This window comes from Gymnoscopelus microlampas, assembly GCF_963454915.1.
Source record: "Gymnoscopelus microlampas genome assembly, chromosome: 18".
NCBI lineage: Eukaryota > Metazoa > Chordata > Actinopteri > Myctophiformes > Myctophidae > Gymnoscopelus > Gymnoscopelus microlampas.
Window position 1 is genome coordinate 9,841,983 of NC_139955.1, and position 17,609 is coordinate 9,859,591.

Consider the following 17,609-nt stretch of genomic DNA (forward strand, 5'->3'; position numbering starts at 1 on the left):
GAGCAAGCACCCCCCAAAATGATATACATTTGGCCGCGGACCCCTATCTCAAAATATGTTGTTCCAGGGACCCCCCCAGAAGCACAGATCGGAGTTCAAAATGTTCGCTTTAAAACACACACACACACACACACATATATATATTCAAAGATTTGCACAAATGTTCCATGATTTTTCAGAAAAATAGTTGATCTACAAGCTCATAGCACGGCACAATTTTTTTAATAGCCAAAGAAATCTTAAAATGACACAGATGTGGGCGTCTGTATCTTTCCCGGGACTTGTCAGAATCTGGTTTCATTAAAAATATAACTCTTTTTTATACAACTGGATTCTGACAAGTCCCGGAAAAGACACGCTGTGATTGGCCAGTAGTCACTTTGAGTGGCAGCGTGCCTTACTGCGGATACAGGTCGCTTCAATGAACTGCAGCGGCCAATGAGGTATCTAGGTTTCCATATCTACGGTGCACGGTACCTGGTGTTGGTCTGGTCGTTGAAATCCTCCGCCCATTTCTTCCTGGTGGGGGCGGCGGTGGAGCCGTCCAGGCGATAGTAGTCAATGTTCCTGAACCACTTGCCATCACCTTTTTCCACAAGAAAAACATACGGTTGTTTACCATAACACCATCATCAATAAATCACAACAAAAGTAGGGCTGTGACGATTAGGACATTTTACCTGACGATTAATTGTCGCTCAAATAATTGCGATTAACGATTTAATTGCGTTTCCGTCGTTGAACCGTTATGTTATGAAAATTACATTTCTTGTTTTGGCTTCGTAAAAACAAAACAAAAAAGGTGCACAGGGCATACTATTATATGACAAATAACTTGCATAATTGAACAACTTTATAATATATATGAATAGTGGAAATAGCCGTTCTACAAGCTTAAAACGTGTCACAGCGTGACACGTTTTAAGCTTGTAGATCTGCTATTTCCTCAATGTTTGTAAATGTTTTTAAATATATGACAATTTTCAACACGATCATGACGATTATGCAAAGAATTATTGCGATCGTCTCAAATAATTGCGATTAGCCGATTATGTAACAATTGTGACAGGCATAAACTAAAATGCTTTACAGCACTCTACCAAAATTCTTGTCCGTCTTTTTTTTTTTGGTGGCTAGTTTCTGTGCTGTGGTTGAATACCAGTACCCCCTCCCCCGCCCCCCCCACCCCACCCTGCCAGCCATCATAACTAACATTTCAGTATGTTTCCAATTACAGCACTGTGATCTTTTCATTACAAATTGCAAACCCTTAAGCAAACATTTTTTTGCAGAATAAAAAAAAAAGTCATGGTCTAATCATTTTCAAAATGAAAGCAAAAGCAGCTGGTGAATTTTAATTAGGAACATGACCTTACGCCAGAGGCTGTGTGTGTGTGTGTGTGTGTGTGTGTGTGGTGTGTAGCAGGGGTACCGAGTGTGCCAGTGTGTACTAGTATACATGTTGCATGTGGGCCTGTCTTATGAGTGTGACACCTACGTCTACATATGAAAGTACTTGAGCGCTCTCTCTTTATACCTCACACATGGTTTAGTAAGTTCAAAGACTACGGTTGTAAAAACCGCAAGAATGAGCCTTAAGACACACAACTGTAAGTTCAACGTCAGCTACAAGGCTCCCATCCACTCAGCGCTGGGAATATAATATTTAACACTGATTTGGTGATTTTAGCAGCTTTTCACATCATAAGATGTGGTGGGGAGGCTTAAAATGTAGGGGCCCCCATACTCAAGTGGTGGTAAGCAACTAAGTACATTTACTCAAGTACTGTGCTTGTGTACCATACGTTTTTGAGTATTACCATTTTACATATTACCACTACAGTACTGTACTTGTGTACCATAAATATTTGAGTATCACCATTTTTACATATTACCACTACAGCTTACTAGATAAGTAGTTACTTTGCAGAATTACATTATTAATACAAAACATACATTACCAGATTATTTACTTTGGCTGTTCAAACATTGCTATAATCTACAAGCTCATAAATTCTAGCCTGTAGATCAGCTATTTTTTGAAAAAGTTAGACAAATTGAACAGCTTTGAGTACTTTAAGAATGTACTTCTACTCAAGTGAAATGTTTAATACAGGCCTTTTACTTGTAACAGTTGTTATATTGTGGTATTGCTACTTTTACTTAAGTTAAAAGTAAAAGTGAAAAGAATCCGAGTACTTCTTCCACCACTGCAGGCCCCATAAGGAACCCCACAATGTTCTTATGGTTGGCAGATTGCAGTTTGGGAGTCACTGGGAACCTTCCTGGGTAATGAAGGCCATATTCCATCATCAGCCTACCTTTGTATGGCGAGTCTTTGCCCTCCTCTTTAGCCCTTCCAGCCAGCTCCAGGAAGTCTTCAATCAGGTCCAGAGAGATCAGAGACTGGCTGAACACCAGCCTGAGGGTGGGAGGGTGGGACGGGGGAGAGGGGGGGGGGGGGGGGGGGGGGGGGGCAAGGAAAATAAGATAAGAAAATACAACAGGGTCACTTAGTTATAAGGCTGCCAACTATTGATTATTTTCTTTGCGATTATTCCGTAGAGTACAGTAAGATTAATTGAATAATCTTGAAGCGTGTTTTTTTTTTAAAGATACTCATCTTATATGGTTGTTTTAGACATAAAACAAACACACCTCGCAAGAAAGTAATCTACCGGTACATTTTGATATACCGGTAGATTACTTTAACTCTTTCACTGCCAGAGTATATTCATTAATAAACGAGCGATTTTCGTGTTTTATAACCTTTTCAACAGATCACAGAAAATGTATATCCATTATAACCCATCGTCTGATCATGTGTATAGACACAGGATCCATGTCCCCGACCCCAGGGAAAGAAAAAAAAAATCACCCGCGGGGTAACTTTCACGGGCGCAGCCACGCTGAAGGCACCATATACTGGTAAAAATGCATGTCTTTCCCACCGCTGAAGGCACCATATACTGGTAAAAATGCATGTCTTTCCCACCTAAATATATGTTTCCCTTCGTTTGTGAGAGCACGTTAAAACTATAGTGTCTAGCCGAAACCAGGGCAAAACCAGTTAACTCAAGATACAGCCGTTTGCAGGAAACAAATGAACAGTCGGTGGACCGAAGCGGAAATCTTCGGATGACGTTATTTCCGGATCCAGGTGAGTGTAAAGTGAACCTGATAAAAGGAGTGACAGAGAACGGCACAATCTTTTATAAAACAATAAAAAAAATGATCGGACGAGGGCGCCCGCTGGCCTAGCGGTCCAGGCGATGGACCGCTAGCCTGTCCATGGCAAAGTTATCCTCAGCAGAATCGGACGGGAATACCAGTCCGCGTCCGTGGCAATGAAAGAGTTAAGATGAATTGAATAATATTGAAGCCATTTTTGAATTGACTAAATCGATTAGTCTGATTAGCCATCTATTTGTACTTTTACAAAACAGTGACACAAGCTCTACAAACTCACATTATTTAGCAAACTTCTGAAGGAAAAAAAAAATCTAAATGTTGCCCCAAAACAGATTTCCTTCAAATCTATATTTTTTTACATTTATTTGACCGCTTAACTTTTACACCGATGTTGGACATGACGCTACCCTACCATGTATTGAGTTGATTGCGTGTTTATTTGTGTAATGTTCTTCTCCTTCTCATGTGTTTAAAGGTTATAAACTGGTGAACACAAGAGCTTCAGTACAGATGTTAAGGGGCCCATAAAGGGCATACTAAGGGAGAATGATGCCAGTCTTAATTTTTATTTGTTCTTCAGTTATAAATTCCTCTTATTTTCCTTTATGTTTTTAATTATTGTCTTGATAGCACATGAGCAGGGATTTCAAGCCGAGTCGGAACTTGTCACTTCCACAATGTCATAAAGCAAGGGTGTCAAACTGGCGGCCGGTTGGCCACATAACAGCCCGCAAAAGGGGTCCAATCCGGCACGCCAGATGATTTTGAGAAAAATAAAAAACACGACCAAAGTGAGCTTGTTGTGTAAATAAATAGCATAATAATAGACGGGCAGTTATCTCACCACTTTGCATAAACTACTTCATGAGACACAGAGTAAACACATACATCACCTGGAACCAAGCTGAGACTGTTTTACTGTTGTGGTTTAAAACGCTGTCCAAGAAAAGTAAAGTTGACGTCAAAAGGTTGAATATTCAAAGATAATTGGGAAAGAAGGTTTTTTGTTCTGGGAGTTCAGTGGCAAACGTGTGTGTCTTATATGCTCGCAACAAGTGGCTGATGCCCAGGAACACAAAGTCAAACGACACTATGGCACGCTACACTGAGATATGACAACTAGGCTATGCAGAGGATGCAGAACGCAAAAGTAAAATCGAGCTTGAAGCAGTGCTGAAAAAACAGCAATCTGTGTTCACCAAAAGTCGGTTGGGGAAAAGATAGCCTTTCTTGGTAGGCTTTCTCTGTAATGAACATAAATAAATGTAAACGGCAGGCAGGTGACACATAGATTTAAACAAGTGTTTCTGAACCTTTTTAATTTCAAGGACCCCCAGTTTGATTATGCATTAGGCCACAAACCTCCATTGGATACTACTTTTTATCTTTTTACATCATTAGTGTGGTTAACTTCACTATAGGACTTGGGCAACTTTATTCTTCTTTATAGATAAACTTTATTTTGCCACACTACTTTTTGCATCCAAGTATTTTTCTCTTGGAAACCATAAGAGCTACTGTTACAACAATTGGAGGGGAGGTTCGGTGGCCTACATACGAAAAAATAATTACACCAGTCGGCCTCATGGTGGCGCTATAACAGCCCACTTTACGTTTGGCCTATAACTCTTGAACCGTATGTCAACCACGTCTTGTAATTTTAAAAAATTGCGCCTTTCTAGTTATATATTTAGTGGTAAATTCTTATGAAGAATAAAACAGGCTTAGTAATTAACTATTAACTGTTGCACCCCTATCTTGCAGTCCATGTAAACAGTCAGTGGAGATGTTTTTCACTCTTACACTTTGTCGTCCATCTCCTCCGCCATACGTAGGATATTAAACAGCAACACCATCTTGCCAGAATGTTCCAGGATCTCGGAGTCGGGCTCTGTAACAAACTCCTTGTGCCAGTCTGGACTGGGTTTCTCGGAGTTCTCCGGAACAGATGAAGGTGCTGTTGGGGGCAATAAAAAAATGCTTATACAGTAGTTTTACATAGACCATATAACCCGTTTCTCATTTAAAAACCATGCAAAAAAAAAAATCACAAATTCACATATTTCCTCCATGCCTTTTTCAGCATGTGTCACTTTTGTTTTGGACATAAAACAAACACACCTTGCAATGTATTCTTCTAAAATTATTTTTGGGAAGAGAACAGGAGAGTGACACATCTGTCAGGCATTAGAGCCCATGTGGTATAAACCCTAATCATTAGGCTATCGGGTCGCACCCTTCCAATGTATTCTTAATGTTAACGCTAAACTGGATTCAACTACGGAGAATAATGCAAAGCATTGTAAGATATGTAAAATCACTGCAAACTTACAACCTGAGGATTCAGCGACACTCAATATTCACAACTTGAGTTATATGACTTTGGACCTACTGTTCCACCAACAATATTCATTAATGGAACTTCTATGGCGTGCCACTAATGACACAGTCCAGAAAACGAGCATTATGTGTGGAAACAGGGAATTAATGTGGCCTTCAGGAAAGGACTGAAGTACGTACCGTCATCTACAGGCTCGGCCCGGTTGCGGCTGGATGGGTCTCCCCCCCGGGAGCTGGTGTTCCACTCCTTGATCACCTCCAGGTCATCGCTGTCCGAGTCATCAGAACCCTTCTTCTTCCCCTTCGCTCCTTTCTTCTTCCTGTCAGGTGAGAGAGAGTGACAGAGAGACAGAGAGAGAGAGAGAGAGAGAGAGGGGTTGATAGCAAAAGAGATGGAAGCGAGTTGAGGACTATTTAGTTGGGAGGGGAGGTGTGTCATATTAACATTATTTATCACTAGACCATACCCGTTGGGGAATATGAGCACCTAAAGTGTGCAGTTTGGCTTATGCGCTGAGAACAGAGAGTTTATCAGGGATCGAAAGTGAGTTTGTACTGTGTAGTCCATTGGTTCTGAAAGTGGGGTACGGGGACCCCCAGGGGTACTTGAGGCAGTTCCAGGGGGTCCCCAGCTAAATGATGGATAGGAACCAAATGCACCCTTATGGTTCTGTAACTCTGAGAGTCTACAAATGGAACCAAATGGACCCTAACGTGTCCATTTGGTTCCATTTGCACACTCTCAGAGTTAAATTAACATTGATTTTATAATATAAATTCGGGCCCCAGGTATAAATGCCATTAAATGGGGGTCCGTAGCCTAATACATGTCAAACTGGGGGTACTTGACATTAAAATGGTTGAGAATCACTGCTAGAAAGCCGTATAAACCTTCTCTTATTGGGGTCCCTGGCTTATCTTTTCAAATGGGGGTCCGCGGGCTAATAAGTGTCAATTTGGGGGTCCTTGACATGCGAAAGTTTGAGAACCACTGGTGTAGTCAGTCGTGTGTACACACAAACGGATGCACATCCCGTCGTGGAGGCACAGAACACACCCGCGCATATAACAGGCGGAGCCGTCGGCCGTCGCGAGCGCGCACAAAAACAAACACACACACACACACACACCACGGTACATGCTCCCGTCGTCCCGTCCAAACACACACACACACACACACACCACGGTACATGCTCCCGTCGTCCCGTCCAAACACACACACACACACACACCACGGTACATGCTCCCGTCGTCCCGTCCAAACACACACACACACACACACACACACACACACACACACACACACAGTACAGCGCGTTTGTTTAGATCCAAGTGATTATCAATGATAGCGGATACGCGAGTCCCCCATACGCAGACTTTTAAAATAGAACTGGATCTAAAAGTGCATATGTGTTGTGCATCGTGTGTGTGAGAAAAGTCTGGTGTGTTTCCAGAATTCTCTCAGAGAATGGGCGGGGTCTATGGTGTGGATGGAAGCAGCTGAGTTGCCATGTCGGCTTATTGTAAGCGCTTAAGTGGCAACATTGGTGGTATTGCGTTTTGGCGTTGGTTGTGAAAGTGCAGGTGGGTGTGGGGACGCGTTGTGAGCTTGTAGATCGGCTGTTTTCCAAGAGGCAATGTATATGTGTGAAGGCGCTTCGTTTGGCCTTCTTTTCATAGACCTCGTTGCTTGTAGGGTTTGTTTGGTTTGGCCTCGTTTTCATAGACCTTGCTGCTTGTTTCTCTCGCGAAACCTGGCAACGACGCATGCGCAGTTTGATCAAGAGTCCACCCAACCACCACCCAACCACCACCACCGTGAGGTTACTAGAATTATAGGAGGATTGCCGTCGGGCAGAAACCTTCTGTCTCCGTATTTCAACTTTGTGTTGTATGTATTTGACTAAATGAATGCCCTATGTCAATCACCACAAGAGTGTCGCTCAAAAGAAGCAAAATTATCTATAAGCTCACAACGCATTGCATCGTGCCACGCTGTGAGCTTGTAGATCAGCTATTTTTGCCATTTTTTTAATATTTTGAAAGTCAAAATGTTTAAGCCTGTCTGTGGGTTTGATGAATATTTAACCTACAAAAAGTATTAACAAGAGGTTTTGGACGTACAAGGTTTCCACCCAACAGTGACGCTACGAAAGTGGACAGTGTTTGTGTGGGTGTGTTTTTATACTTTTTTTGTACTATTCTGTACTTTTTTGTCTTTTCATCCTCAGAAGTCATACTCATGGAGGACTCCTCTGTCTCCGAGGCGATGAACTCGTCCATGCTGTCCTCATCAAAGTACCCCTGAGAAAAAAGTGTGCACATCAGTGTGGTGAATCCAGCTAATCCATTATCAATAATTGATCATTTAATAATCTATTGGTAATTCATCTATATTTTGGGCATACATGAAACCCCCCCCCCCCCCCCCCCATTTAAAAAAAATAGCCAGCCTACAAGCTCACGTGAGCTTGTTAGTCTGCTATTTTGCACGACAATGACGAAGTATAAAATAGTGCTTGAGGTTAAATCGATTCGTTGATATATAAAATAAAACTGCTTCTCCATTATCCCATTTAGACCCGTTACACGGGCTATACGTTGTTATACCTTTCAAGCCGGGAATGCCTCCGTGTCATTTTATAGCAACATTAATTATTTACACAGATTTTTTGAATAAAGATTTTAAGTTTTTCAGAAAACTTGGGTCAGGATTTCCAAGGCGTTTTTACAAACGGCCTCAGGTCTACATGGGTCATTTGATTAATCGAAAAAGTAATCGATAGAATAATCGCTAAGAAAATAAATCGATAGTTGCAGCCCTGGTGATGTCACTGAGAAAGTGGTACCATCGGTAGCAGAAATTACGTGTGTGTGTATGCATTCACTCTCCTGCAGATCCTCATACGGTAATCAAATATGAACGGCAATCGGTTCCTAGGCCGAGTATGTGCTAGGAATTATGAATTCATCATAATAATCTAAGAAATGCAAAAATGTAAACATTTAAAACATGAATGAAGAGCAACATGTCACCTTGTTTTCTTTACTGATGTAGTCTAGCTGAAGGCACCAGGGATGAGTCCAGATTCTGCTCAGTATCTGGAAGTCCTGGAACAGTTTGGTCCCTGCACGCCCTTTTTGCCCCTCAATGGCCTGCCCCACACCTGAACACACCGAGAAAAGAGAGAGGGGGGAGAAGGGGAGATGGAGAGAAAGAGGGAGAGAGAGGGCGGAGAGGGAGAGAGAGGGCGGGGGTGGAGAGAAGGCGAGAAGGAGATAGAGAAAGGGTTTTTGAGAGATGTTAACAATGAGATGGCAACAAATGGACCCGTACAAACCTGAAGGGCCCATTTGGAACCCCCTATTGGAATCGTTAAAGGGAACCATTAAGGAACTGGAACATTAAGAGGTAATCGTTAAGGAACCGGAATCGTTAAAATCCTAAAGGACCCCAACCCTAATTGGTACCGACCCCAAAAACCCAGTATCAATCGGTTTCCATTTATTCCTCACTACATAACAGAGGAATTAACCAGTCATCCATCACTGTCTATTTTTGAACTATTTGAAAAGGTCTGCATGTTTAACCGACAAGCTTTGATGTGTTGCCTCCCATTTTCCAAACACACCACTGCCACAGCTGTATTTACTGGCTCCGGTTTAAATCCAAAATATCACCATATTTCACTTTGTGACCCGTCTTTATCACCCAGTTGGGGCGGTGTTGCCATCTCTCATATCTCAAAAACTAGACAGGACAGTTGTCCACTCTTTCCAAAATAATTCTGTGGACGCAGCTCCGCCCCCTGCATCGATACTCTTGTCACATGGAATGCAACGGCATGCCTATTAAATAGGGGTGGAAAATAAAATCGATTAATAGCGATTCTGACATGGACGACTATGAATCGATTCACAAATGTCAGAAATCGATTAAAAAAGAAAAAATATTACTTTTTCATCATATTGCTAATTGCACAGAGCAGCAGCCAGATTTTAGTTAGTTATCAGAATATTGAGAAGCCTTTGTTACAAATCAGTATTATTTTACAAAAAAGAACTTGTTTATTTTCTTGTTGGTTTTTCTTGCAATTGTTGATGTTGGCAAATATAACCTTCCAGATGACAGTGACACATCTCTTCCATTTGTTTTTATTAGTAATAAAAGATAATGAAAGTAAATTAATCGCAATAATCGGAATATAATCGAATCGTAGCCCTCGGAATCAAATCGTCAGGTACCTAGCGATTTCCGGCCCTACTATTAACGCTGTTCTTAACCACTTATTTTTACAAACACAAAAACATAGCTGATATACAAACTCGCAACACATCGGCTATTTTCACCATTAGTCATACAAGTCACACAAGTAGGGCTTTTAATATAAGTGGTTAAAGAGACAGATGTCTACACCAACAACACCAGCGTGCAGACAACATGGATGAGACGTAGACCGCCCACTCAATATTGTTTTTGTTACACATCCACACAATTCAAGAAGTGGACCTATTTTCAGGTAAAAATTTTGAATGTTGCCAATAGGTGACGAGTTTGCACCCCTGCTTAGTGATGGTCTAGTAGTTCATGATTGACTATTCAATCTGTCGCAGTGGTGCCTAGAAAACGGCAGGAAAACTAAGGAAATTATTGTGGACTTGGAGCAGATGCAGATCACCTCAGACAGCTAAGGAAATTTAAGGTGTCACAGAAGTCTTTCTACTCCGCTACCACCCAGAGCTTAATGACAGGGGGCACCACTGTCAAAATAGCCACTCTCTGAGACCTGCGAGTCCTTCGGAAGGTGGTGCGTTCAGCTGAGCATAACGCTGCGGTAGGATATATATATATGACAGCAGATGCCTGGGCAAAAAGAATCATGGTAGACAAGAAACACCTTGGAAAAGATGATGCGGTCAGGAAAGCGCTTGAGGTGTCTCAAAGCCAGAGGGCTCTAGGCTCTACCCGGCAGCTGTAGATGCCACAAACAAGGACATGAACAAGAGGGAAGAGGGTAAAAACAAAACAAACAAGGAAAAATCCTGTCTGTTCCCACTGTCCTCTTCTGTTTTCAGTTTGGTGTAAAAACTACCCCCCCAACACACACCTTTCTTCTTTCTTCCCCTCCCCCTCTTCGTTATGCTCCCACATTCCCCCTCCCTCCCCGTCTCTCACAGAGCTCTTCATTAGAGAGAGAGAGACGTGGGAAACTGGGTTTAGTCCCCCCACCCAACCTGTGGCATGCTGCCAGCTGCCACACACAACCACTCAATGACTTAACAATGCACCACCAACTAGTCAGAGAGCTGAGAGACCTCCAGAACTTCGAGAGAATCACGCTCGTGTTAATGACATAAACAGTCCAAGAAGAACCCTAACCCTTGTAGAACTCAGCGGTGTGCATTTACAAGTCCTACTGCCTGGGGGGTTCTTACCTGTGAAGTGGTCAAGGTACTATCTGTAGAGCAATACTTGAGGGGCTTCCGAGGGGTCCCCAGCTAAATGAGTTAATTTAACATCAAAATCATTTATCTTTGTATATAGTCGAAAATAGATATACGACGCGTTGCGAAATTGTAGATTTGTCCAAAAAAAAAGAGGCAAATGTAACACCACAAATCTTCTCTTGCGGTACTAAATCTTTTCAGATGGGAGTCCGTGGCCAAATACGTATCAATTTGGGGGTCCTTGACCGCTGCAGTAGAGTTTACACTGGAAGGAACTGTGGGGGGGGGGGGGGGGGGGGGGCGGTTGTCTTACCTGTGAAGTGGTCCAGGTAGTATCTGTAGAGTTTACACTGGATGGGGGTCACCCTCACCGACAGCACGTACTCGTGTTTGGGAGGCAGGAACTTTGTCAGCGCAGTGTAATCTTTCCTCTATGGGAACGAAAAACAAAAACACGGTGAGACCCAATCACTAGTTTGGAGAGTCCCAGATTACCGATGTTTTGAACGATACTTTGTCAAAAAGTGCAATATTCTCTGACCATTTTGAATTTTTATTTAATTATAGTATATTATATTAAGTATATATTAAACTTCAAAATATGAAAAGAACATTTACCCAACAAATTGCCCATCTACAAGCTCTCAACCCGTGTGAGCTTGTAGATTTCATATATGGCTCTAATTCAGTCCATTTGCTGCGTTACCTGTACACAGCCGTTCAGCATCTCGAACAGGATGTGGGCTCTCTTCTTCATGACCCGGACGTCTTGCGCGGTGGAATCGGCACACTGGCCGTTCGAGATAGGGTTGATGAAACGATTCCTGAACTCCTTTACGGAACCCAGCAGGTTCTCCTTGATGAAGTTCACCATGCAGTGATCTGAACAGGGAGGGGGAGGGAGTAGAATTACTACTGTCGAGCAGAAGCCTTCTATGTGCATGTATCCATTTAGTCACAAGCTCTTGTTGGTACTTTTCATTGGTTCAATATTTATAAAAAATCCCACACACACTTAACCAGTTTTAATGACTTTCAAAACTTCTCAAAAATAATTGTTGTGACGTGAGCTTGTAAATGTGTAAATTTTGCGACTTTTGTTCGTCCTTCTTGTACGATGCAGTAGGACTTTTTTTTTGTAATGTCTACAATCATTGCTAAAGCCAATGCATCAATAATTCACATTTCAAAAATATAATACCATTTAGTTTGGTCACTTGACTCACTTCTGTAGGGGATAAACTTAAACTTAAGTGGCAAATATATAAAATTCATGAAAACATCTTTCCAGTTTCATATTTGAATAAGATTTCGAACAGATTAGGCTTTACTGTCCCAGAGGATATTTGTTTTCACGCCTGTTCATCATAGAAACACTTAGGAACAATAGCATACAACATATTAGCATAACTAACAACATATGAAATGTGGTCGTTTCGTTTGCGGCATTGCTCAGGGCTGACTCACACTCAATCAGGTTGTTCTGCAGAGGCGTTCCGGTCAGGATGATTCTCCTCCGGGTCTTGATGGAGTTCATGGCTTTGGACACGGCAGACGCCTCGTTCTTCAGGATGTGACCCTCGTCACAGATCACAAAGTCAGGACCTGGGGACACCAACCAGAGAGGTGCAGGGATTGTTTATGACATTCATAGATGGGATGTAACGATGCCCTGCGAGACAGTTAAGTTGAATTGGTGAAAAGAAGAAATAAATAAAAATAATCTCGATGCTGTTTTGAGTTTGCTTGTTCACTGCATGCACTTTCTCACATGGATCTTTTCACTATTTTTGGAATTCTTTAACATTTTTGTCAAGGATCAATAAAGGGATACATTTTGGATAAATCATGTATTAAATTGTCAATCATCAATATGTTTTTATAATCGATTAAATATATTGTTACCAACTGTTGCACCCCTAATAGGTGCATCAATTCTTGTGTGTGTGTGATAGTACCTGGATCTACTAGAGTTTTTTGGAAGATTTCCTTCAGTTTCTTGCTCTTGATGTTCCTGCCCTGGGTGAGGTTGCGGTACATCTCATAACCGATGATCATGATGCCTCCGTCCTCTTGCCAACGCTGTAGGATGTACGACCTCTCCTGAGGTCTCTTCACCGTGGCCAGCTCTGTCACCTGGCAAAACACGCAGCAAACGTCAACACATCCAGTAGAAGATCTGAAGCATAGTTATGTGCTGGAGCCAGTATATATGGGCCATTATTAGAATTCTTTGATGACATCCGTGTCAGCAGTTATGCAGCCCATGTGTCCCGATTGTTAACCACTTTTCAACTTGGCATTTTTTGCATGTTATTATTAGGCAAAAACTTTCAATAGTTTCAAAAATGCTCAAAAATACCCGATCTACAAGCGTCATGTTGCGAGCTTATAGAACGGGTATTTTAGAATTTTCTATTTTTATTGACTAGAATTGATTTACATTTTTTGTAAAATATCGGTCAAAACATCGGTTGTGCTCTCCAAAATCGGTATCGGCCACTCCAAAATGTGACATCGGTCAGGCTTCATTACGTGCCCCATAACAAATGCAAAACACACGCCTACCACAGGTAAAGGGAGATAGGATCAAGAACACACCTCTAGGCTCTCTTCATCCTTCATGCCTTCCTGCCACTTCTCAAACTCGTTGACCCAGTTGAGGACAGTGTTGAGGGGCGCCACCACCAGCGCTGTGCTGAAGTTCAGCTTCTCACACAGCAGCAGAGTATGGAGGAATGTCACCACCTACAGGCCAAACACAGAACTGCATTGAATCATGGGAAGAGAATCAAGATGAAGACAGCTCCCAAATACTTATTTGCTAGTTACGGTTTGGCTCTACATTTTTATCTTATAATTATTATATTTTAGGCATTTTCTATTGGTTTAGACAGGACACTCATTCAGATTACATTTAATCAGGCTTTCACATACATATCGCATCAGGTGACCCCACATTCTCTTAAAACTTTGTTTTCAATTTATCTTAACACATTTCCCCCCCTATTTAGTCGTTATGCCAATTGATTCCTCCCCACACACATTTCTGTGTTGTCACTGCTCACTGTCACTGCTGTTGTATCCTACTGACTAACCTGCCCGCTAAATTGGCTTTTGTTAATTTCAAGCCTCACCTGAATTCATTTGTAAATATGGTATTACATTTTTTGCAAGGAGCATCAAAACTCTGGGTCTGTATTTTTTTTTATACATACACTACCTGGGGTTTAAATAAAGGTTGCATGAATGAATGCGTATGGTGACAAACCAGTAGGTCAAATCCTTTGTACATGGAAAATCTACTTGGCGAAGAAAGGCTCCTTCAAAAGGACTGTGAAGGAGACAATACTGGCAGGGTTTTCCCCAGGCCCGTCGAGTGGGCCAGGATGTAGCATAAAGGGATTGTGAAGGACATTGTACATGCAGGCTTTCCCCCAGCAGTACAGTGGACCGGCATGCAGCCTAATAGGATTGAGAGGGAGACAGTACCTGCAGTGTTTTCCCCAGGCCCATACAGTGGGCCAGGATGCAGCCGGAGCCGGCAGACTTCTCCGTCTTCTTCACTGACTCACAGGAGCAGTCCCACAAGAACTGCACCCCTGGAACCACAAACGGAGGCCTGTTTAATTAGACCAATTGTTTCCAACCCTGGTACCGGTGGGTTTCTATCGCTCCCGGTATCTACAGGTGCATTCACTTCAGGTTTAGGTGTAGTAATATCAGTTCACCTAGGATGGCATGGACTCACTGCAGTTAAACTTGACCAAGGATTGCAATAGGCTCTATGCACAGCAGCCATATTGGAAATAAATTTGGCTTCTTCTTACTTCCTTCACAGGTTTTACCAATGATACTAATGAAGGCTCTGTTCTCTGCTGGTCAGGGTGCTGATATTGTGCATGTTGGCTCACTGGAAACACTCCATTTTGGTTCCCAAATGGCCCCTTATGTTGGGTGTGTAACTGAGAGTTATGGGGGTCCTTGAAAATAAGACAACCGTGCCACACTAAATGGAACAGAGCCTTAATTAGTATTATTGGTAACACCTGTAAAGGAAGTAAGGAAGGGGCCCAATTCATTCCCAATATGGCTGCTGTGCATAGAGCCTATTAACTTCAATCTTTTTTCCTTGGTGGTCTAAACACTGGGTTAGGCCACCATACATGTTCTCCGTCAATTTCAATATCACGGTTTTTCAACAGAAAATGATAACGTGACCGTTCAGCCAGAGGGAACCATACCGTCGACCTGATGAGGTTTGAGCTTAGTGACGAGGTTCTTGTGCACCTCCACCAGCGGTTCCTTCGTCTCCTCGTCTTCATCCAAGACCAGCTTGGTGGTGACGGGACAAACCAGCTCAGAGTGCTCCTTCACCACCACAACCTGAGGGGGGCCAGGACAGAGGGACAACTTCATTTAGGCACATTTCCTGCATTAAAATGCACTTAACACCAAGTGTAAGTGCACATATGAATCCAGCTACATTCTCATTAACCCGTTCAATATATTTTTTTTTTAATCTTGAAAATTTGAGCAAATCTTTGAATAAAGATATTTTTAAAGCGAACATTTGTAACTCAAACCTTTGATTCTGGGGGGTCCCTGGAAGAAAACATTTTGAGATGGGGTCGACGGCCAAATACATATCTAAAAATGTTTTCTAAATCCCAACAGTATGTTGCTATATCAGTGGTGCTCCAACTTTTCCATGTCAAGGACCCCCAAAATGATATGCATTTGGCCACAGACTGTGACAGACCGCTAACATTCTGGAATATACTACACATTTCATGCCCCAATGAAAAGTACATTTCATTTCTAAGTAAATACCAAACATATTGAGACAATTTAACTGGCACCCTTCAGCAGTGTATGGTTAACTCCTCCATTGAAAAGGCTGATTTCAAACATGGAGGCACACAGTACTTTTTTGCAAAAATAATTACAGATTACAGATTTATAAGTTAAAATAATAACTTAAATTAAAATAATTTAAGTTATTATACATTATATGATAATGTCTCAAACGTGTAATTGATGCTTGGCACATAATCATATATTGAGGTTTGGTCAATGAATATGGTGAGAATATATCTCTTTTTGTTTGTACCTCTCTGAGTTTTTTCCTCAGCTCCTCTCTCTCTGCAATGCGCGCCCTCCGGTCCTCCTCTTCTTTCAGAGCGTCCCTGGTTTCCGTCCGAAGCTTCTCGTCCCTCAGGATTTTGCGGAGCTTCTTGCGACCTTTGGGGGTGTTCCCGTCCTCGTCTTTTCCCTCGCCATCTTCATCTCCACTCTGTGAAAACGCACATTAACCATATTAACCCTGTGGCATCCACATTGTGGGCTCATTTTCCAATTTCTATCTTCAGAAATAGCTATAATAGCTGATCTACAAGCTCACAATGTGGTGCGATGTGATGCATTGTAACCTTGTAGATCAGCTATTTTCGCTATTTGCCGTACGACAAAGTATATAGGGTTAAGTCCAGTCATCTGATGTTGAACCCTGATGGTCAAATCACCACCCACGCACCCAACAACACCTAGGTTAGGTGTTGTTGGGCAACCCCAAATTTTGGGGTCTGGCAACCCCAAAATTGATTTACGATGCCCAGACTTCCACTCCAAACTATCCGGGGGCTATGGTGGAATACTTTGAATACTCACCGATCCTTCCACCGCAGTGGTATAAAAACCCATAAGCTTCTAAGGCGAGTGTGGTTCCCGCAGTTCAATCTCCATACCTTCGCTTCTGAAGACGAATCCTGAACCTTGATCCGACGCCGCTTCTTCTTCTGCTGCTGCTTGTAACTCCTCTGTTTTGCCTCCTTCTTCCTCTTGGAATACCTGCAAACACAAACGGGACATAGGACTGTCACGATCATGACATTTTACATGAAGATTAATAGTCAAATAAATAACGGCTTTTAACGTTTCATGGCCTTTTAGCCATTTTAAACAATCGCTTAAATATACAGAGAAATGACGGTACCAATTATCAAAATAAATAATGTAGTATGGCCAAAATAGGCCATATTTAATTTGACACTTTCAAAACAAATTAAACAATTGTTGAAATAGCTGCTCTACTAGCGTGTTGAGAACTTGTATATTTGCCATGTCAGTTTTAAGCGTTTGAAATTGTATGAACATTTTAACAGATTAAATTGATTTATACATTGTGCAAAATAATGTTAACGGACAACAACCTGTAAAAAAACAAAAAAAACTAGAGTTGTCCAGATCCGATTTCGTGATCGTAAATCGGGCCCAATGACGTCATTTTTAATTGATCGGAATCGGGAGGATTATTATAATAATTGTATGATTAATGTGATATTTTTTAGCTGCACGTACGTCTCGTCCTTCTACTATGCAGAACCACAGAGTTAGGTCTGAGGTTTTTCACCCGGTGCCAATTTCCTAAGTGATCCTGGGCGCTAAACCAGCCCTACACCAGTCCCCCACAGCCTAGGGAGGCCAGGGCCGAGCTCATGCTTCCTTCAATGCATGAGAGCCAACTGATCTTCTTGTCACCTGACAGGGGGGAGTTTCCCCGGTTGGACGTAGTGCGTGGAAGGAACACGTTATTCCAACGTGTTCCTTCCACGCCCGGCTGTCATGGG

General features: G+C 42.1%; 1 protein-coding gene across 3 annotated transcripts in view; it reads right to left on the reverse strand.

Annotated features, from left to right (window-relative positions):
- The window catches only part of atrx (ATRX chromatin remodeler), a 46,952-nt gene that overhangs the window by 19,304 nt on the left and 10,039 nt on the right, over nucleotides 1-17,609 (reverse strand). For all 3 annotated transcript variants that reach the window (XM_084042118.1, XM_084042119.1, XM_084042117.1), the window contains exons 13-27: nucleotides 16,728-16,830; nucleotides 16,094-16,276; nucleotides 15,225-15,366; nucleotides 14,473-14,582; nucleotides 13,582-13,728; nucleotides 12,939-13,116; nucleotides 12,448-12,585; nucleotides 11,687-11,862; nucleotides 11,294-11,411; nucleotides 8,569-8,699; nucleotides 7,742-7,836; nucleotides 5,713-5,852; nucleotides 4,996-5,149; nucleotides 2,322-2,422; nucleotides 478-586 (exon numbers count right to left, since the gene is read on the reverse strand). In XM_084042118.1, the coding sequence (XP_083898244.1) occupies nucleotides 478-586; nucleotides 2,322-2,422; nucleotides 4,996-5,149; nucleotides 5,713-5,852; nucleotides 7,742-7,836; nucleotides 8,569-8,699; nucleotides 11,294-11,411; nucleotides 11,687-11,862; nucleotides 12,448-12,585; nucleotides 12,939-13,116; nucleotides 13,582-13,728; nucleotides 14,473-14,582; nucleotides 15,225-15,366; nucleotides 16,094-16,276; nucleotides 16,728-16,830 (2,025 nt within the window). The remainder of the gene's footprint in view (nucleotides 1-477; nucleotides 587-2,321; nucleotides 2,423-4,995; nucleotides 5,150-5,712; nucleotides 5,853-7,741; nucleotides 7,837-8,568; nucleotides 8,700-11,293; nucleotides 11,412-11,686; nucleotides 11,863-12,447; nucleotides 12,586-12,938; nucleotides 13,117-13,581; nucleotides 13,729-14,472; nucleotides 14,583-15,224; nucleotides 15,367-16,093; nucleotides 16,277-16,727; nucleotides 16,831-17,609) is intronic.